General features: G+C 39.3%; 1 protein-coding gene and 1 long non-coding RNA gene across 9 annotated transcripts in view; one reads left to right on the top strand and one right to left on the bottom strand.

Moving 5' to 3' along the window:
* The window catches only part of mast4 (microtubule associated serine/threonine kinase family member 4), a 191,759-nt gene that overhangs the window by 151,178 nt on the left and 20,837 nt on the right, over positions 1-19,744 (top strand). For 4 of the 8 annotated variants that reach the window (XM_034192492.1, XM_034192489.1, XM_034192497.1 and 1 more), the window contains 15 exons: positions 1,684-1,753; positions 2,048-2,068; positions 3,174-3,252; positions 5,516-5,670; positions 5,761-5,836; positions 5,926-6,135; positions 6,375-6,476; positions 8,968-9,100; positions 12,969-13,030; positions 13,143-13,234; positions 13,362-13,570; positions 13,679-13,817; positions 17,158-17,290; positions 17,381-17,546; positions 19,444-19,545. In XM_034192492.1, the coding sequence (XP_034048383.1) occupies positions 1,684-1,753; positions 2,048-2,068; positions 3,174-3,252; positions 5,516-5,670; positions 5,761-5,836; positions 5,926-6,135; positions 6,375-6,476; positions 8,968-9,100; positions 12,969-13,030; positions 13,143-13,234; positions 13,362-13,570; positions 13,679-13,817; positions 17,158-17,290; positions 17,381-17,546; positions 19,444-19,545 (1,749 nt within the window). The remainder of the gene's footprint in view (positions 1-1,683; positions 1,754-2,047; positions 2,069-3,173; positions 3,253-5,515; positions 5,671-5,760; positions 5,837-5,925; positions 6,136-6,374; positions 6,477-8,967; positions 9,101-12,968; positions 13,031-13,142; positions 13,235-13,361; positions 13,571-13,678; positions 13,818-17,157; positions 17,291-17,380; positions 17,547-19,443; positions 19,546-19,744) is intronic. The other 4 variants (XM_034192491.1, XM_034192496.1, XM_034192490.1 and 1 more) reach the window with 3 other exon arrangements.
* On the bottom strand, positions 1,014-10,989 carry LOC117529649. Its single transcript, XR_004566059.1, has 3 exons — positions 10,979-10,989; positions 2,535-2,542; positions 1,014-1,107 (listed from the first exon to the last, which is right to left on the bottom strand). It is a non-coding gene; the product is annotated as an uncharacterized LOC117529649 (long non-coding RNA).

The raw sequence follows: 19,744 nt of genomic DNA, 5'->3' as shown, positions 1-19,744 counted from the left end.
TGAGATGAGCTGTCAGCGCGCGTCGCTCTGCACAGGAAAGCACAGTGTCAGAAATCAGCCCCCGGCTGTTTTTGGGGTCTTATTCTTGCTGTAATGTCCTGCAACAGAGAAAGCGATTGAAAAAATAAAAATCAACAAATCGATACAGGAGAGCCTCTGTGTAAAATTTTAGTTGTGTATTAATATGACTTGAGGAAGTTGTTGCAAAACAATAATTAACTAAATTAATTAAATAATTCTACTTCATCACATAATATTTTATTTTTACCTCCACCAACAGAGTTTGAGGAGGTTATGTTTTCACCCGTTTGTTGGTTTGTCTGTTGTGAACAGCCTGGAAACCACAATTTTTCATATACCGTTATGAAATCTTTTTTTTTTACTGAAGATTCATATCCTGATAGGCAAGAAGGTATTAAATTTTCAAGGTCATAGGTCAAAGGGCAAAGTCAGGAAAAAAAATTGAAAATGGGGAAAAATCCCTATGTTTAACATTGAGATTTTTCAAAAATTCATAACTCTGTCAGAAAGGATCAAATTTCTTTCATATTTGAGAGCATTATGCAGGATGATATCCATTATCGATTGACAACGATTGATCCAGATCTAATCCAGATTACAGATTTTCTGGTCACTTAAATGTAACATTGAAAACCCCATTTAATGTATATTTTACATTAATCAGACTTACCCTAATCACTTTCACATTTGAAAGTGAGGTGCAGACTAACACTCACTGTTATCAGACACAGTCTGATCCAGATTGTGGATTTTGAGGACGTTAGAGTTTTATATTGAAAAGCCCTTTCGGTGTACATTTTGCATTATATCTCAAACAAACTCACTTTGATTTGTGACAGTGAGGTGCAGTCTGGCATGCTCAATAAATAGACTAAGTTTGAGCCACATCTGATCAGTATTACGGATTTAGCAGATATTTGATTTTAACACTGAAAAGCCATTTTGATCTATATCTTGTATTATATTTTAACTTATGAAAAGTCACTTCTAACAGGACTTTGACCTTGAACATTTTTTTCTAAGGTAAAAATTTGTGGAATTGGAAACTAGTGTTGGCAGAGGTTGGCGGTCTATGAGCACGGTGCTCTAATTCTATATTGTAAAAATCTCATTTTAGCTTTGAGTCCAAATGGAGGATCTGAATGATACACGTCATCACAGCTGAGATGTTACTAAAATCACAGAAAATAAAGTGCCATGCAACAGAGCGCTATTTCACTGTTACTGACTGAACACGATGAACACTACCTGAGGAGAACTCAAAGGGAAGGTGATGGTCTAGTGGTTAAGGTGTTGGGCTTGAGTCCAGAAGATGATGGGTTCAAATCCCCGCCTGACTGGAAAATCACTAAGGGCCTTGGGCAAGGCCTTTAATCCCCTATTGCTCCCGGTGTGTAGTGAGCGCGTTGTATGGCAGCACCCTGACATCGGGGTGAATGTGAGGCATAATTGTAAAGCGCTTTGAGCGTCTGATTCAGATGGAAAAGCGCTAAATAAATGCATTCCATTTACCATTTACCACCACTTATTGTATGGAATATCAGCCTTATTTATTATTAACTGTTAACATTTCTGCCTCTAGGTGATTTTTCCTTTCTTACCCTTCTTTTTTTTTTTGTTAAATACATGTTTTAAATTCAATTATATGTGTTGTCTTTGCAGGAACAAGCCCACAGGACAGTCCCAGAAATTTTTCTCCGAGTGCCTCTGCTCATTTCTCCTTTGCACGAAGGTAACACAACAGTGAATATTTGTTTCAGTGTCAACTCAAACGTATGTCAGCCTTCGTTTTGTTTTTTTTGTTTTTTTTTTTTGTTGCCTGTAATTAGAGCAGATGGAGACTCGTCCCTTTTTAATATATTCAAACTTTTAGCTATTCTGTTCATTTAAAAATCTTGCAGAAGCCACCTGCAACACAAAAACACATTTTTTCCCTTTTTCAACAAGCCCATCAGTGATGTTTTATTTTTAGTACCATTTCTCAACATGATGTCATGTAATTGTTTATCTTTATTATAATCCACAGTCATTGCTACAGAGCAGACAGGTAATCTCATGAGGCTTCAGCTTGCTTTAATTCCTCATAACCGCTCATTGTCCAGAGTGCGCTTTAGAGTCTCTTCCATAATTTGTCTCACCTAAAGCCTGGTTCACACGGCAGTATTTTAAAATTGTCTGTCAGTTTCCAAAACCTGAGAGACCACACACGTGGAGATAAAAAAAAAAAAAAAAAAAAATCATAGATCTAACAGTGTTGGTCGTCCAGCATGTGGTGTGCAGCCACACGGTGAGGACAACAACACCACACACGAACAGATTTCACACACACGAACATTCCCAGGTCAGACAGGAAATCTCTCAAAATCTCTGGAGATTAAACTTGACCAGTGTCAACAAACGGAGATACTTTGTGGACTATTTACAACAGAGGAGAAAAAAACGAAAGAAAAAAAAAAAAAGGCGTTCTTCAAAGGAGTGGAGACAACGCAACCACTGGACTTTCAGTCCATCACCTCGCTTTCTGATTGGCTGCACGTCACATTCAGCAGGCTGCATGCTCGTTTGTGGTTGGATGACACCGCACACGCTGTGATATCGGGCCAAGACAATCCAACATGTTGAATATCCCAGATTTTTAACACAACACACACGGCAGCAAATATTTTATAAGATTATCTTTAGTGTTATCACGATTGTCGGGGCATCCTTAAGATTGTCGAAAGAGAAAGATTGGGTCCGATATCGGCCTAATTATCCTGCCATGTGAACCAGGCTTTAGCTATGAAGTAGTGTTTTACGTCTTTCTGTCATGTAATTCATACTTGTATTTTCCCAACCACTTTCTACCTTCATATTCAGTGTAAGTTACTGAATTCATCTTCCACAATACCAGAGAAGTATCATCATCCATCTCTGATCGTATGATTGTTAGGACTCGAGGTGTTATTTCGCATGTTTTGCAGAAAAACATGAAAATGGAACATAATGAAGAAGCAAATATCTTGCAGGAAGAACTTTGTTCAAAGACAAATTCTTCCCCGTGACTGACATTGTGAAACCCTTGAAAACATGTCGTTGCTTATTTTTTAGCCCCAAACTACTTTCAGGCAGCACAGTGACCAATCTGTTTGTTTATGGTGGTTTTGTGACAGAACTGATGGTCGCCGTTGGTCCTTGGCTTCGCTTCCCTCCTCTGGCTATGGCACCAACACACCCAGCTCCACCATCTCTGTAAGTGTCTCACCGTCACCTGTCAGTGTGTCGCCTGATCCATTTTGTTTATGTATAGTGAAGAAAATCAAAACCACATGCAATGCTGTAAAAAGCAAAAACAAATCTTAACGTGACGTACATAAAATATCAAGTCATAACAATAGTATAGTCGTGCTCCCATTGGTATAACATCGATAAATCACCACTTTTACAGCCAGTTGTCTGGGGTCCTCAGACTAACAAAATAAAAATCTGGAGCGGGTGAGAGCAGCCTCCCTTATAACACCCACAAAGGTTTGCTTCTGTAAGTCTTTGGTGTCTGTTAACCTCTGGCAAGGTTTCCTTTTGTGTCAATGCAAAACAGAGCAAAGAGATGACAGACTAACTAAACCTGTTGGACCTATTAGGTGATTGTGGTGAATTAACATGAATTTCATAACACTAATTCACAGACTATCATAAAATCCCATGCGGTTTGGGGCCGAGAAGGTGAACTGAACAGTTATATTGAAGTCATGGAACCAAAAGTGCTGTTGTTGCTGCAATTTGCAAATTCTTTCCAGCAAATAAAGATGAATTTCGGCTCTTTGATTGTGTGTATTAATGCAAGGGATCTGAAGCAGATTTTCATCAGGCACACTGTGAGAGTGTGCACAGTGTGCCAGCTGCCATGTTCCATTCTTTCTGATGTTGGCCTCTTCCACTGTTATTGGCAAAATTGAATCCTGTCCTCTCATATTCCTTTGGCATTGGATTATACATAATATCTCATTTAAATCCTGTTTATGTCTGTCACTTGGACAACATTCATTTTGGAGTTCTCTATGGCAGAAATATGAAGACAGGAAGCAGTAAGGACACCATGACCTGCTGTCTGTCACACAACAAACATTTGGGTTTTTCCATCTGAGTGCGGGTTCATAGAGTACTATTGGTATAAGATGAAGGATAACCCAACTGTCTTAGTTGAAGCTGTCAATGTTTGTGTGATAGTTCATGGTTCATTCATAGAATAAATAGATCATTTAGTTTGTTCCGGAACAACTGAACCAAACTAAAGGTTTTCGAGTAGGCTGTGTCAGATCAACTGGACTTGTTTATTTCCTTTAAAAGGTTTCACTGCTCATCTTCAGTTCTAAGTTACAGTACTGAGGGACTTAAATGTGTATGCTTTGTTGGGTCGCTGATGTCACAGTGATACAAAGAAAGGAGATAAGAGTCGTTGGTCACCAGCGCTCACTTGTGTAAATTTGTGAATTGCCATACAAATTTCCTGATTATAGGCAGGTCTGTGTTTGGCTGCAGAGCAAGTGTGTTACTGACAGAATGTGTTGTGCTACCAATATATTGATCTGGAGTCGTTTCTCAGTCATGTTACCTCTCTGTGTCCTTGGAGAAGAGATCTGCAGTGTCGTAGTCCACCCAGCTGTAAATGGGTACAGATTTTGGTTGGGGACAGTAACCTGTTTTGGACTGGCATCCAGTCCAGTGGGAATCATAGAGTGCAAAAACTGTAAGAAACAAAAAAATACTTGGTTAGAATTCTCAAAAGTAGCAAAATGTCTATGTACTGAATAATAATGTGCCTTAAACTAGACAGAATTCTTATTTTAAGATTAGCCTCTGTCTTAAAATAACGAAAACAATCTTGTTCTTTTGCTTGGATGATTTGAAATCCGTTGTCTTTCCTTGTTACTGCTTAAATACAGCCTTGATATTCGCTGGAAAAACTTAAGAAAAAGTGAGACACATTTTCCCAAAATGAGACATTTTTTATGTTTAAAAAAAAAAAAAAAAAGAGGCTTGACAAGATTATTTTTCTATTTAGACAAAATTAAGTCAAATTTTCTTTAAACAAGTCTTTTTGCTTTCTTAGATATCAGTTTTTGCAGTGTAGGCTTTCATCCATGGAATCCAGGGATAAGCGTCAGCACCAACAGGCCGATATAGGACTTAGGTCTTCTGTTGTTTAAATGAAACGTCTATCTTGCAAGCACTTCTTGTTTCATTTCAGCTCCATTGTGATGGCATACAGCGGGGGGGGGGGGGGGGGGGGGAATGAAACAAAAAAAACTAAACGGCCACTTACTCCAGTTACTTATGGACCTCACTTTACTCTTTCTTGTCCTACACAGTGTAACTGTTGATGATGCTCCAAGTTTAGCAATGAGACTTTTTTAATCTTTATGACAAAATGACATCATAATAACAGTGCGTTGCTAAAACACTGCCGTATCCTCCTTTTCTTTTCATGTTGAATATATATTTGTTTCATTTCCAGTCATCCTGTTCATCACAGGAGAAGCTGCACCAGCTGCCTTTCCAGCCGACACCTGATGAACTGCACTTCCTCTCCAAGCACTTCTGCACCGAGAGCATCTCCGGAGACGAATGTCGTCGAGCAACAGCCATGCGGCCGCGCTCACGCAGTCTCAGGTACGCGTTTAACGCTTCAAAAGCAACAGGGTGCTCGTGTTTTAATCTCAACTGTTAGTGCCACTTAAAGTCGTCGCCTTTGTTTTGTAGCCCTGGAAGATCTCCTTCGTGTTATGACAATGAGATTATTATGATGAATCACGTCTACAAGGAGCGTTTTCCGAAGGTAAAGCCTTACAAATAGTTGCGCTGCGAGTTCAACGTTAATAATCACACACATCACGCCATATGTTCCTCCCCTTCTTCTTTCTGCAGGCCACAGCTCAAATGGAGGAGAAGATTCAGGAGATCATCAGCAACAACTCGACAGACAGCGTCCTCCCTTTAGCAGACGGCGTGCTCGGCTTTGCTCACCACCAGATAATTGAATTGGCCCGTGACTGTCTGGAGAAGAGCCGCCTCGGTCTCATCACCTCCAGTTACTTCTGCGAGCTCACCGACAAGCTGGAGCGCCTCGTTCAGGAAGTAAGCACTACTGCAAGAAGCATTGACTGAATTGATAACAGTGTACTGTCCCTCTAGGATTTACATAGATTTTGAGTTAAAGTGACCAAAAAATCCAGGACAAATTTCAATCCTACGCTGTGTGAAAATTCATTAATTAAATTAATCATGTTGCCAGTTACTACACCTGATTTTGTCTGGTCTGCTGAGACATCTGACATGCTGAGGTGCAGCGGTTCACTGGTTGGTTCCTTGTGTAGTCCACAGAGAGGTCAGAAAGCGAGGAGGTGAACTTCATCAGAGAGGTGGTGAAGAAGTTCCTCATCGTCATCGCCCGACCAGCTCGACTGCTGGAGTGTCTGGTACGTTTCTAAACTTCCTTTACAATGTGATGTCCATTTTAAAAACAGGTCTGTTAGGAATCATGTTTATCTTGAATTTGAATAGAATATAATGCATGTCCTTTTTTTTTTGTTGTTTTTTTACCCCCTACCCAAAAGAAATCACAGTTTTAGAGCTGTGTACCTCCTCCTTATAAAACCATATGATACCCATCTAGATACATGGATGATGATGTGATTCAGGAATGATATCTTTTATTATTTTATTAATTAATGATTCCATGCAATATGATGCAGTCTGATACGGTTCTTTGTTTAACATAGATATTCCTTTTTCATGATGAATTAGAATAAATCAAAAGTGGCTTTGCTTATATTCAAATACGCATTTCATGAAAAACCTGAGATGGTCTTCGGGTTTTTACTACTGGATTACAGCACATTGGTCTTGTCTTTGCTTATCTTTTGCTCACCACTGGGGGCAGCAACACATACAGACGCAGAAAGTTCAGTGTAGGTGAACGACAGAAGAATAAGCTACGTGTTGTTAGCGTACCGTTATACTGACCTGATATGACATATAGCGAATTGCAAACCGACTGTAATGTTATTCCACCTACCACTAGGAGACATGTTTGATTTTCATTTTACTATGCAAAAGTAACCGTTTTAAAACGTTACTGTTGTATATTCACCACATCTGTTTGAACATGTATTTCATTAAAACACATCTGGATTTATATCGAATTTTCCCTTGTTGATTGTTTGCATGGGACATGAACAGTTTTCATCCAGATCAGATGTACTTATTTTTGAGAAAATTATGACAAATGCTCCAACTTGCTGTGTTAAAGAAAGGAAAAACAGTACTGAGAACCTGGTCACCCGCAAGCTCTAATGGGCTACTACTCTGGACACGTTTAGTCATTGTACCAGCTTTCATGAAGTATGAAAGCTTTTATAGCGATCCTGGCAACAGACAGTCACATGAAAATTCAGTAAGGTATGTCTTTTATTATACATTCCAATTCTAAGGTAGAACTCTACTAGTGTATATCTAAAAAAAAAGAAGAGTAGAACCACTTAGGTGCCTGGTTTTGCGAACCAGGGATGGTAGGTTGAAAAGCTTTGTTATCCCATGGGAACTCTCCCTACCCACTTAAGTGGCTCAAGAATATGGACAGCATGTATATGTGACATTTACACAATCAGGGTAGTAAACAACATATACAAGAAATATAGTTACTACATAATATTTTAGGAGTTAGCTTCTAAAACCTAAATATTCATACAGGAGAAGATTGTAGTATACGTTTGATTTTTTACGTTATGATTTTATTAGTTTATACGTAGCAGGAAAGAACACACTTTTTTCAGCACCATCACTCATTTTACATTTAGTTCCCAAACTGCACCAGTCCCAGCATTCATCAAACATTCAGGCACAACCGATGTGTAAAAAAAAAACAAAAAAAAAAACAGGCTTTATCTTATCAAAGATTAATAAGGGGTGGTGATGGTCTAGTGGTTAAGCGTTGGGCTTGAGACCAGAGGATCCTCTGTTCAAATCCCAGCCTGTCCGGAAAATCACTAAGGGCCCTTGAGTAAGGTCCTTATATGGTCCTTGTATGGCAGCACCCTCACATCGGGGTGAATGTGAGGCATTATTGTAAAGCGTGTTGAGCATCTGATGGAGATGGAAAAGCGCTATATAAATGCAGTCCATTTACCATTTACATTTTAATGAAAGTCCTGAAAAACAAAATTACTTTTAAGGTTGTGAAAGAAAAAACACAAATTTGTTGTTGGCTCTGTTTTCCTTTTGAGAGTTCTCTCTACCTCCATGCTAGAGCCTGACTATCTGGATTTTTTTGAGGCCGATGCCGATAACGATATTTGGATGAAAAAAAAATGCAGATAATCGATAAATCGGCTGATTTGCCGATAGCCGATAAATCAGCCGATCAGCTGAATGTTTTAACCTCTTAGTAGAAACGAAAGTTTTCCATGCTAGAAATAAGGTCTACACAACGTGGGCTTAATGAAAACCGTGACCGAGGCAGTGAAGCACATTTGACACATTACTACATAAACTGAGTTAATCAAACTGAGCTGAGCTGAAACGGGAGAAATGTGGGGTGAATGTAATCGCAAAGTTATTACAAACAACATCCTTATAAACTTACTTGTATGCTTTTGTCAGCCGATCAGTGCAGTGTGACAACGAACTACGGGGGTCGGTGAGGAACACATTTAAGCAGGGGCGTAAGCAGCTCTCAGTTGAATGGAGTCAGAGCTCCATCTACTGGACAAATGGTGCAAGGACATTTTACATTGCCGACACAAACATTATTTCAGTAACTGTTTTGTTGATGAGAAATTATCAGCGTTCTATCGGCAAAATTTCGGCCGATAGTGAGTACTTTGAAAAGGACTTATATAGGCCGATAATATCGACCAGCCGATATATCGGTCGGGCTCTACTCCGTGCTAAAGTGTGCGTTGTGTCCAGGAGTTTGATCCGGAGGAGTTCTACCACCTGTTGGAGGCTGCTGAGGGACACGCCAAAGAGGGCCAGGGCATCAAAACAGACATCCCACGTTACATCATCAGCCAGCTGGGCCTCACGCGAGATCCTCTCGAAGGTATCATCATGAAAACAGAATGCAGATGTGTCACTTGACCCAAACAAATATACCTCTTAATTTGTGAACATTGGTGAATTATGTATCCGCTAATTAAAAGTCCCATTTTGTCTTCTCATATTTGACTCCTGGATTGTTTCAGAGTAGATTAAATCTGTCTCTTGATTCATGAAAATACTAAAATAACACAGTATAACAGCAATCAGAGATTGCTGACGTCAGCCAATCCAGATCCAGATCACCTCCAAAATTCAGTGGAGTCTTCCATGCAATAGTATCTATATATGGTGCAAATTTGGTGAGAATCTGTGAAGTAGTTTTGAAGTAATCCTTCAAAGCCAGTATAAGGTAAAATCTTGATCCACTATCCAGATCCGGATCACCTCCAGAATTTAATGGAGTTTTCCATAGCCTAATATGTATCTGTGGTGCCAATTTGGTGAGAATCCATGAAGTAGTTTTGATGTAATCATCCTAAAAGTAATCCTTCAAAGCCTATATAAAGTGAAACTTGATCCAGAATCTGGATCACCTCCAAAATTTAATAGTCTTCTTTGGTCTAATATCTGTTTGTGGTGAAAATTTCATCAAGCTCTGTGGAGTAGTTTTGACGTAATCTTGCTAACAGACAGACAAATAAATGAATAAATAAGCGCCAATGATTTTATTATGTGCTTGGCGGACGTAATGAAAAACCACAGCAAAATTTTCATATGCAGGAAAGTTTGCTTATTTCATCATTATTGTGTTTGACATATAAATTCATCCAATCATAGTTGTCTGTTTTTCCTTCTGTATACTTGTAAACAAAGAAAGGATGGTGTATTTTTAGGTGTCTTTCTGCATTGATCTTGATCTTACGTAATTCCTCTTGAGGAGCCGAATATTACAGTTCCTGCTTTTTTCAATAATTAATAAGTGATTCTACATATATGACCAGATTGGATGCAGGATGCCGCAGTGAAGCTGTGCAGGAATGAAAGGATTAAGCTGTTGCAAGCACAAAGACACTCTTGACGAATGTCCTCAACAGGCTGCTTGTGTAATGACCCTCTGTCTCTGCAGATTCACTAACCAACAACATTCATTATGACTAATTAGAAAGGAACAGCCTCCCACAGACCCACGCAGGCTGGTTCACAGCCTGGCTCCTTAGCCAGTCTCTCCATTCATTCCCCCTGAGTATGGCTCGTGTTTGCTTTGCCCACTGCCTGGTGCGCCTGACGCAAGAAAGGACAGATGTTAAATAACAGTGGGAATGTGTTCAGAGGCTCTCTGGGAGCAACGCAAACAACCCGTGTGAAATTACACACATGAACGTTGGCTACGCTGTGCACAAAGATGCACATAAAAGATGCAAGCTGTCTCATAATGAGCAGTGGTTTTGGAGTAGCGAGTTTCAAAATGGGGTTGGACATGTGTTTGATTTCCGCCTCATTTATTCTCAGTTCAGATTATCTTGGAGTCAGCATCTCAAACCTAATGGGTGAATAAAGTCTAAAGTCTGCTATTTTAGTGCCTGAATCTCACACCGTTTGGCTTTTCAGACTTAAGTACCCTTGTTTCAAAGAGGATCTTGCTCTCATTGTGTTTGGAGGAGCCATTTTTACCTGAGGCCAAAATATGGCTATCGGATATTGCAAAGACTGCGTCCATCCATCCGTCTGTCTGAGCTCAGCATAAGTCCAGCCCTATTACTGCCAGGGTCTTCAGATTTATCAGGAACATTCTTGGGACACAGACCTTGGACAAGTTCAAAGATGGCCGACCTTGACCTATTTTAACAGGTCAAAATGTCGCATTCTGTTTCCTATTAGCATTGCGTTGCCCACTTTGTGATCTGAACATCATCTGTGGCCATTCAGAAATTTTTAAAACAATTTTGATCAACACATGAGACTAAGATGAAGTACATCCATGTACACAGTGTGTTAAACTAGGTCAGGTAAAGGAAGAATAAGACATAATCTAAATGCCATAGCTGTGTGTATTACTTCTGATTACATTTTAAAAATACAGTTTCAAGTATTTTTAAACTTCATTACAAAATTGAAAAGTAGTTATTTTTTAAAATGTATTTATAATGACTTCTCATGGCCCATTTGCAGTGTCTTTGTGGCCCAACAGGGGGCCCCAGCCCACACTTTGGCCACCGCTAGCCTTGAGTGTGGGAAGGTGGCCTCTATTCAAATCTCCATTGGACCAGAAAGTCACTAAGGGCTCTTGGGCAAGGTTCTTAAACCCCAAGTTGCTCCCAGTGTCCAGCTGAGCAGCCAGAACACTGGTGTGCATGTACGTGCATGTGTGAATGTGAGGCATCATTGTCAATCCCTTTGAGTGTCTTCCTCAGATGGAATGACACTATACAAATGCACTTCATTTACTAGTTATGTTGCAGGAAAACGCACTGCAGGTCACACTGACCCACTTCATATGAAGTTAGCTTACAGCTTTTTTTACCCGAGGCCAAAATAAGTCAAAAGGTCACATTCTGTTTCCTATTTTTATGCTCATACGGCCAAGGGTATTTTACCATTGTGTTATATTTTTAGTGTCCACTGTGTGTGAGAGATAATGCCGTCCTGTGTCCAGTACTCACTGCAGGTTTGCCGGCGGTATGTGATGATCTGATGAGCATTTGATGTGTTGCTGATTTAGTTCAATATATGAAATGATGAGTTATTTTGATTGTAAACACACTAACACAAAAAAAAACCTGTACGATTCATCTGTGTGTGTGTGTATATATATATACATACATAGTTATATTTCCATATTATTAAAGGTTGTCTTTTTTTAATCCATTACTCCAGAATACTTTAATAGCATGTACTTTATATGCGTAGTATGTGTACAGTGGTCCCTCTTTTATCGCGGGAGTTACGTTCTAAAAATAGCCCGCAATAGGTGAAATCAGCGAAGTGGTCAGCGTTATTTATTTACAATTATTATAGACGTTTTAAGGCTGTAAAACCCCTCACTACACACTTTATATACTTTTCTCAAACAGGCATTAATATTTTCTCACTTTTCTCTCGTGTGTAAAAACTCTCAAAGTTCAAACCTTAGTAGAAAAATAAGACCAATCTGTTTTCAGGCCCAAACATTTTTTTGAGAAATAAAATTAGAACGTTTTCATATAAATAATTATGATGACTTTTAGAACTAACGAATTTAATTTTAACGATCAACCTACGTGGTTGGACATGTACGAAATTATTAATAGTGACTGACCAGTATTTCACAGTTCCTCTGATCGCGCCTTCGTCCTGGCGCTGCTCCGCTGTCGCGTCTTTTTCCACTGAGTGCCACCTCGGTCCAGGTGTCTTTTTCCGAGTGAAGAACACAGTTATGGGTAGTTGTTGGTGCTCTTTTTTTTCTTCTGGGCGAGAAGATTCTTATAAACAGACACGCAGAACACAATGCGTGTGCTCTCCCTTCGTGGTGCCGCGACCGGCCTGCTTGATGAGGACGCAGAACACAATGCGCTGTAAAAAAAAAAAAAAAAAAGCATGCAAAATTGGGCTAAAACAAATCCGCGAAACTTCAAGGCCACGAAAGGTGAACTGCGTTATAGCGAGGGACCACTGTATACTAAAGTGACACAATTACAATGACATGTACAGCATTTGTGAATCAAGTTTATTATTTTGCATAAATTATTTGCTGAGCTATAAATCATAAATGTTTGGTAATGTGTTTCGAAATGATGAGAGCAATTATATATTAGCAACATTGGACTCTGATTCCAATCTGTAAAGTCTTGGTGGGACATTTAGCCGTTTAAGTGCCGTCTGGTTTGGTTTTTTTTTTTTTCTTCTGAAGTGTTGCATCTCCATTATAAAATATTGTCTCTGTTTATGTGTAGAAATTGCTCAGCTGACGAACTGTGACAGTGGCATTGCAGAGACTCCTGAGACGGATGACTCTGTAAGCTTTTGGAAATCTATTATTGTATTGGTCTTCTCTTTATTGCAGTCATATCAGTGACATACAGGTTTGTGTGTGTTGTTTTCGAATTTGTCTCTCTTCCAATCCTCAGTCTCAGAGCCTGAGCATCGCCTGGCGGACCCGCCGTAAACCCTGTGAAATGGACTTTGAGATGACAAAACTCATCAGTAACGGTGCCTACGGGTGAGAACACTTTACTCTGAACCAGATTATTCCGTCTGTATTGATTGAGGGTGCATTATAACAACAAAAATAAATCTCATAAGAATATCAGAATGAACCATCAGAGGTTTAACTGTTTACTCCACAGAGCTGTTTATCTGGTTCGACACAAGGAAACAAAGCAGCGGTTTGCCATGAAAAAGATCAACAAGCAGAACCTGATGTTGAGAAACCAGATCCAGCAGGCCTTTGTGGAGAGAGACATCCTCACCTTTGCTGAGAACCCTTTTGTAGTGTCCATGTACTGCTCCTTTGAGACACGACGACACCTGTGCATGGTCATGGAGTATGTGGAAGGTGAGGAACTGGGTTTTCAATATGCAGTACAGTCAGTCAGTCTGGTGTGCTCACCAGCTCAAAGATATATTCTTAACATCTGCAGCATGACTCTGTCGATTGTTGCAGGGGGAGACTGCGCCACCCTTTTGAAGAACATGGGGCCACTCCCTGTAGATATGGCCAGGATGTACTTTGCAGAAACAGTTCTGGCTCTGGAGTATCTCCACAACTATGGCATCGTCCACAGAGACCTCAAACCAGACAAGTGAGATTCCACTAATTTAGCAGACTACCTCTGGGACTGCTTTGTAAATTCTTATTAGAATTAAATTATAGGATCCTCATTATTTTGATAGTTTTACAGCATAAATTGCAGTTAAGTGACTGTAAATTTTGAGGGTAAAAAAAAACCCCTCAGAAAATGGATTTGTAAATAAGTTTATGATGTCTAAGAGCCTGTTGGTATATAACTTGATAATTATTAAAATACAAAAACCTTACTGAAAGACTGCTGGAATAACATTACTGTTTAAAGTTATTTATTTATTTATTTATGGTGAATTTTCATGGTTTGCCTCTTTATCCTAAATTTACCACACAGGATATTAGCTTCTATTCACAAACAGTGAATCAAGTTTATGAAATTAAGTTCCCCCCCAAAAATACATGCTGTTCCTTGTACTGGTAACAGTTTAGCGCTTGGACAGCAAAAATACAGAGAAGTGGCTGAGTGAGTTTGTGCAGCAGAAAACTGAAACAATCCTTCAAATGGTGATACAAGCATCAAATTTGGCACAAATACACCTTCGACATTACTCTTTTGAAGAAGAAAAAAAAAAAAAAGACTGGCCACTTGAATTTTCAATAGGCAGCCAGCTAGGGGTTCATTGAAGAATAGGCCAAAATTTTAAAATGTTCCAATCAAATTGAAAACTATACCACAGTATTTGTCTGATCATAAAGATTCCAAAAAGGTATAGTTTGAACTATCTGTGACTGGATGTTCAGGAGTTATGGGGTAAAAACAGCAAAAATGGTGACAAAGGTCAGTTTCATTTTGTACAGGTGTGAAAAGTTAAATTTGTTCCAATTTTGGTAAAAAGTGGTGCAATTTATTGGTTGAGCTAATCGGATTAATAAATGGAGTAGTTTTGACAGTGTTGAATGTTTGGTCTCCATAGTAAAGGTCAAACAAGGTCAACATCCATTGGATTCTATGACATGTGACATATGTTACCCTGTAATGTGACAACTAAGCATGATACATGGTCCAAACTATTTCTTTATAAAACCCTGTTAACTCAACCAATAATTTGCATCATTTTTTGTTTGTTTTTTACCAAAATTGGAGTAACTTTAACTTTTGACCCCTGTACAAACTGAAACTGACCTTTGTCACCATTCTTGCTGTTTTTACCCCATAGCTCCATAACATTCAGTCATAGATTGTCCACACTATAACTTTTTGGAATCTTAATGATCTGGCAAATAATGTGGTATAGTTTTCTGTATAATTGGAGCATCTCTTAATGCTATCATTTTGTAACTCGCCAAATTAAAAGCTCACATCATGAGGACAAACCCTGTTGCCCCAGATTGTTTGATCAAATGAACAACAATTCAATTTCAGTTTTATTAATTTATATAGCGCCATCTCACGACGGTCACCTCAAGGCGATTCACACAACACACAATTCATAGCAGCACAAAATGAATTAAAATCAAAAAGGGCACAGCAAAAATGTAAAAACATAGAAATAAAAGAAATTATAAAGCAAACATAAAAACATAAATTAATAATAAGACAGTCTGAAAAAGTGGGTCTTCAATCTTGATTTAAAGTCTTCACCATGTCGGACTGCCTTATAGATGCAGGTCGATCGTTCCAGAGTGCAGGGCCAACAGGCAAAACTTTGATTTGCCTGTTGTAATATTGCATATATGTGTCTGTCACCTGCTGGATGATTCATAGATGGTCAACATATTATAAAAAATTATGAATAGCGAGGGTTGAATGGCATAGTTCTTCTGCATTGTGAACACTGGACATGTCATGTGCTCATCATTGAGCTCTGCAGACAGATTAACCGAGCAACTACAGGGAGAAACACACTCTTCACTACATGGGCAAATATGAAACAAAATAAACAACAAAAGAAGTAAAACTGAAAATAAAGAATGGATAGAATGTGTGGCTGGGGACTGTGCCAAAATGTTACTGCAAATTATTCATACCTATCTCAGAACACTATCCAAAAATGTTTCAAAATCTTTGCAACACTCATTTTAGACATGTTGCTTCCCAAAGGAAGACATCAGGTGCTGCACTAAATGGGACCTCACTATGTCATTAACCAATTTATTTGGTTTGCATCCTCTACTATTGAAACATAATAAAACACCAATGATTTAACTGGGATTGTACAGTTTTTGAATTTCATATTTTAAGGTGTAGTCACCCTGTGGTGGATTTGACTAAATTGATTAGTGACATATTGAAATAATTTGTCCGATGGCAAAAATGACCTAATCCGGGGCTATGTTGGAATGAATGGACAACCACAGAATGTGTTGTTTTGTTACAGCCTTATTCCAAAATGGATGAAATTCTTTTTTTATTTTCACAAAATTCTACACACAGTACCCCATAATGACAATTTGAATGAGTTTTTTTGTTTTTTGCAAATTTATAGAAAATAAAAATCTAAGAAATCATATGTACATAAATATTCACAGCCTTTGCCATGAAGCTCAAAATTGAGCTCAGGTGCATCCTGTTTCCACTGATCATCCTTGAGATGTTTCTACAGCTTAATTGACGTCCACCTGGGGTAAATTCAGTTGATTGGACATGATTTGGAAAGACACACACCTGTCTACATACAGTTGACAGTGCATGTCAGATCTGGGTGTAGTCATCATGGGGTGTTGTGAGTAGAATTTTGAGGGGAAAAAATTATTTAACATAACTATAATAATGTAACATAAGAAAATGTGGAAAAAGTGAAGTGCTGTGAATACTTTCTGGATGCGCTATATATATATATATATATATATATATATATATATATATATATGTGAATGAATGTTTCATACACTTTTACTCAAAACCTAAGTCACATCAAATGTCAATGTCTGTGTAAAGTTTCTGAAAAATAATAGAGATAGATTGATTATAATTTGTCTTCACAATGATAGATTTTCATTGTGTTATCAGTTTACATACACCAAGATGCATGTCTCTTCAAAACAGCTTGGAAAAATTACAGAAATTGATGGAATTATTTGTAAAAGCTTTAAATGACAACTTGTAATTTAATGGTTTCTCTTCCAACTGTTTCACCACATTTTATGAATTTGAGACACTTGTTTTTCAGTCGTCCTGTTAAGAAATCAACAAACACATGCAGAAGGAAACTGTCTCAGTGACAGAGGAATGATGCCTAATTCCTGCATGTTCAGTAACATTTGCCAAAGAAATTAAAAAATTCTCTCTCACCATCTGCCTCAGTTAATTGTGTTAACAGCTAATCTCAAAGGTTTTTTTCTTCTTTCCTTTGCCTCCTCTGATCCTCTTTTATCCAACACATCGTTCACTGTGACAGTTTGCTCATCACCTCCATGGGCCACATTAAACTGACAGATTTTGGCCTATCCAAAGTGGGGCTGATGAATATGACTACTAATCTGTACGAGGGACATATAGAGAAAGATGCCAGAGAATTCTCTGATAAGCAGGTAAATCTTATTTAACTCAAAAACACTTTGATTTTTCCAAAATAGGAAACCCTTTATGTCGAGAACCGACTGTGTTTGTTTCCTGCACAGGTTTGTGGAACCCCAGAGTATATTGCTCCAGAGGTCATTCTTCGGCAAGGCTACGGAAAGCCGGTGGATTGGTGGGCTATGGGCATCATCCTGTACGAGTTCCTCGTGGGCTGTGTACCCTTTTTTGGAGACACACCAGAAGAACTGTTTGGGCAGGTCATCAGTGGTCAGTGTCACCTCAATCCTCAAATACCTGTGGTATTTCTTTCGAGTCACTGGGTAATATTTCACCCTCACAGTAAAGACATTATAGATGTTATTTACTTATCAACCAGCTCCAGATGCTAATGTGGAGATCTTGGAGATCTTTTTATCTTGGAGTATGCGATTATACCACACAGTGCATTGGAAAGTATTCACAGTGCTTCACTTCCACACCCCATAATGACAACATGAAGAAAGCTTTTTTTGAAGTTTTTCCAAATTAACAAAATGTGGAAATAGTGAAGCGTTGTGAATACTTTCTGGATGCACCGGATCAACACACTATGGAAACGCCTTGGCTCCTAGATGGCAAACACCGAGATAGACAACTGATTCATCCCACATTAAAGTAACCATCTATCTGCCTTAGCAGAATGAACCCGGACGTCCCCTCGGCCTTTTCCAGCCACTGGGGTCCTCAACACTTAATACCCCTATGTGCTGGATCATACCCAGAGAAATGTGCCACATGGCCAAAATGTCATAGCTGATGTTCCCTTACAGTGCAAGTGATACTCTTCATCTCAGTCTCCTGATGTAACTGCTCGTTTGACACCAGGTCATTCCAGTGGTACCCAAGGATCCCCCAAAGCGATCGACCAAAGATATCCAATTGTCACTGTCGGTCACTGGTCAGCGTCCAAATCGCATAACTATACAGTAAGACAGGAAGCACCAAGACCTTAAGGACTTGGACCTTAATTCTACTACAGAGGAATCAGCATTGCCAAACACCTCTGTCCAGAGACCTCATCACTCAATGAGCTCTTCCCAGGTTTCTCTGTCTCAAAGGTTGAGGACCCAGAAGCATAAATGTCACTGCCAAGATAAGTGAATGCATCTGCAAGTTGAGACTTTCATCACATAGCGATAGACTTTCGATGACAGAATTCTTGAAGTCATTTAATGTCTAGCTCTTAGTCTTGATCCAGGACTGTTGCAAACCCAAACACCCGATTCCTCACTCAACTTCTCAAGCACTGCAATCAGGGTATCTCTCGATTCTGCAAAGATCCCAGCAATGTCCACCAAGTCAAGGTTTCAAAACCTTTCATCGCATCTAAGGTAGAGAAACCCTACACACAACCCTACCCAGCAACCAAGCTATGCAGACATTGAACAATGTCGAAGCCAGAACACATTCCTGAGGAACACCAGTTCTCACAGGGAAACATCCAGAGATTTTTGTCTCACTCCATACAGCACTCGCAGTATCTGTCTCGAGGCTAGCTGAGATGTCCAGCAACTTCTTGAGGATCCCAAGAATTCTCAGGATGTTCCAGAGAGCAGCCCACCCAAACTGAACAAGTTAAAAAAAAAAACTAGAGTGCCAAGGGCCCTGTGGGTTACCGGCTTAATTAAAGCCCAAGACAAAAAGGCCTTTATTGGTATTTCCATTTAATTTCCAAACGAACAAATCTACAAATATGATTTTAGACAGGAACAATGTCAATTCCCCATTTTATGACCTTGCCAAATTAGAAGAAAAGTTATTAGGCAGTTTTTGAGATATTGCAATAAACAGACAATGGCGATGACACCGGCAACTACAACGGACGCCGCGCCACAATATAGGAGTTAGCGGCCTATTGGCCAGTAATCCAAGAAAAAATGTAGACTTCCTTCAACCATTGCAAGTAGCTTTTCAAATTCCCTGTTCACATACGTCACGTTAGATTGTGATTAGCTTCCCCAACAAACTTGTGATAATCACCAACTCCACCACAATCTACCTGCAACCATCATGGTCACCCTGCAGAGCTCCGCCCACCATCTGGAGTGTTGCAGTCATCGGGATGATTTATTGAACTTCACTTTATCTTGTTGTATTTGTGACTGCATGTATCACATGTTTTCAGATGAAATCAACTGGCCTGAGGGAGAGGACGCGCCGCCTGCCGACTCTCAGGAGCTCATCTCGTTGCTGCTCCGACAGAATCCTCTGGAAAGGATGGGCACAGGTAGCACAGCATGCAACTCTGTTTGAAGTAGACAGGCGCGCCAAACTGCCATAAATTCATGAGCGCACATCTCGGCACTGCTCATTATTCTGAGTCACTGGGGAAGAAATTGAGGTCAGCCTACAGCAGACTAGTTACGTCCGCCAAGGACATAATAAAATCATCACTGTTTATTTATTATTCATTTGTCTGTCTGTTA

Source organism: Thalassophryne amazonica, chromosome 17 (genome assembly GCF_902500255.1).
Source record: "Thalassophryne amazonica chromosome 17, fThaAma1.1, whole genome shotgun sequence".
NCBI lineage: Eukaryota > Metazoa > Chordata > Actinopteri > Batrachoidiformes > Batrachoididae > Thalassophryne > Thalassophryne amazonica.
Note: the sequence above shows the minus strand (reverse complement) of the source record. Positions and strands in the feature narration are given on the sequence as shown.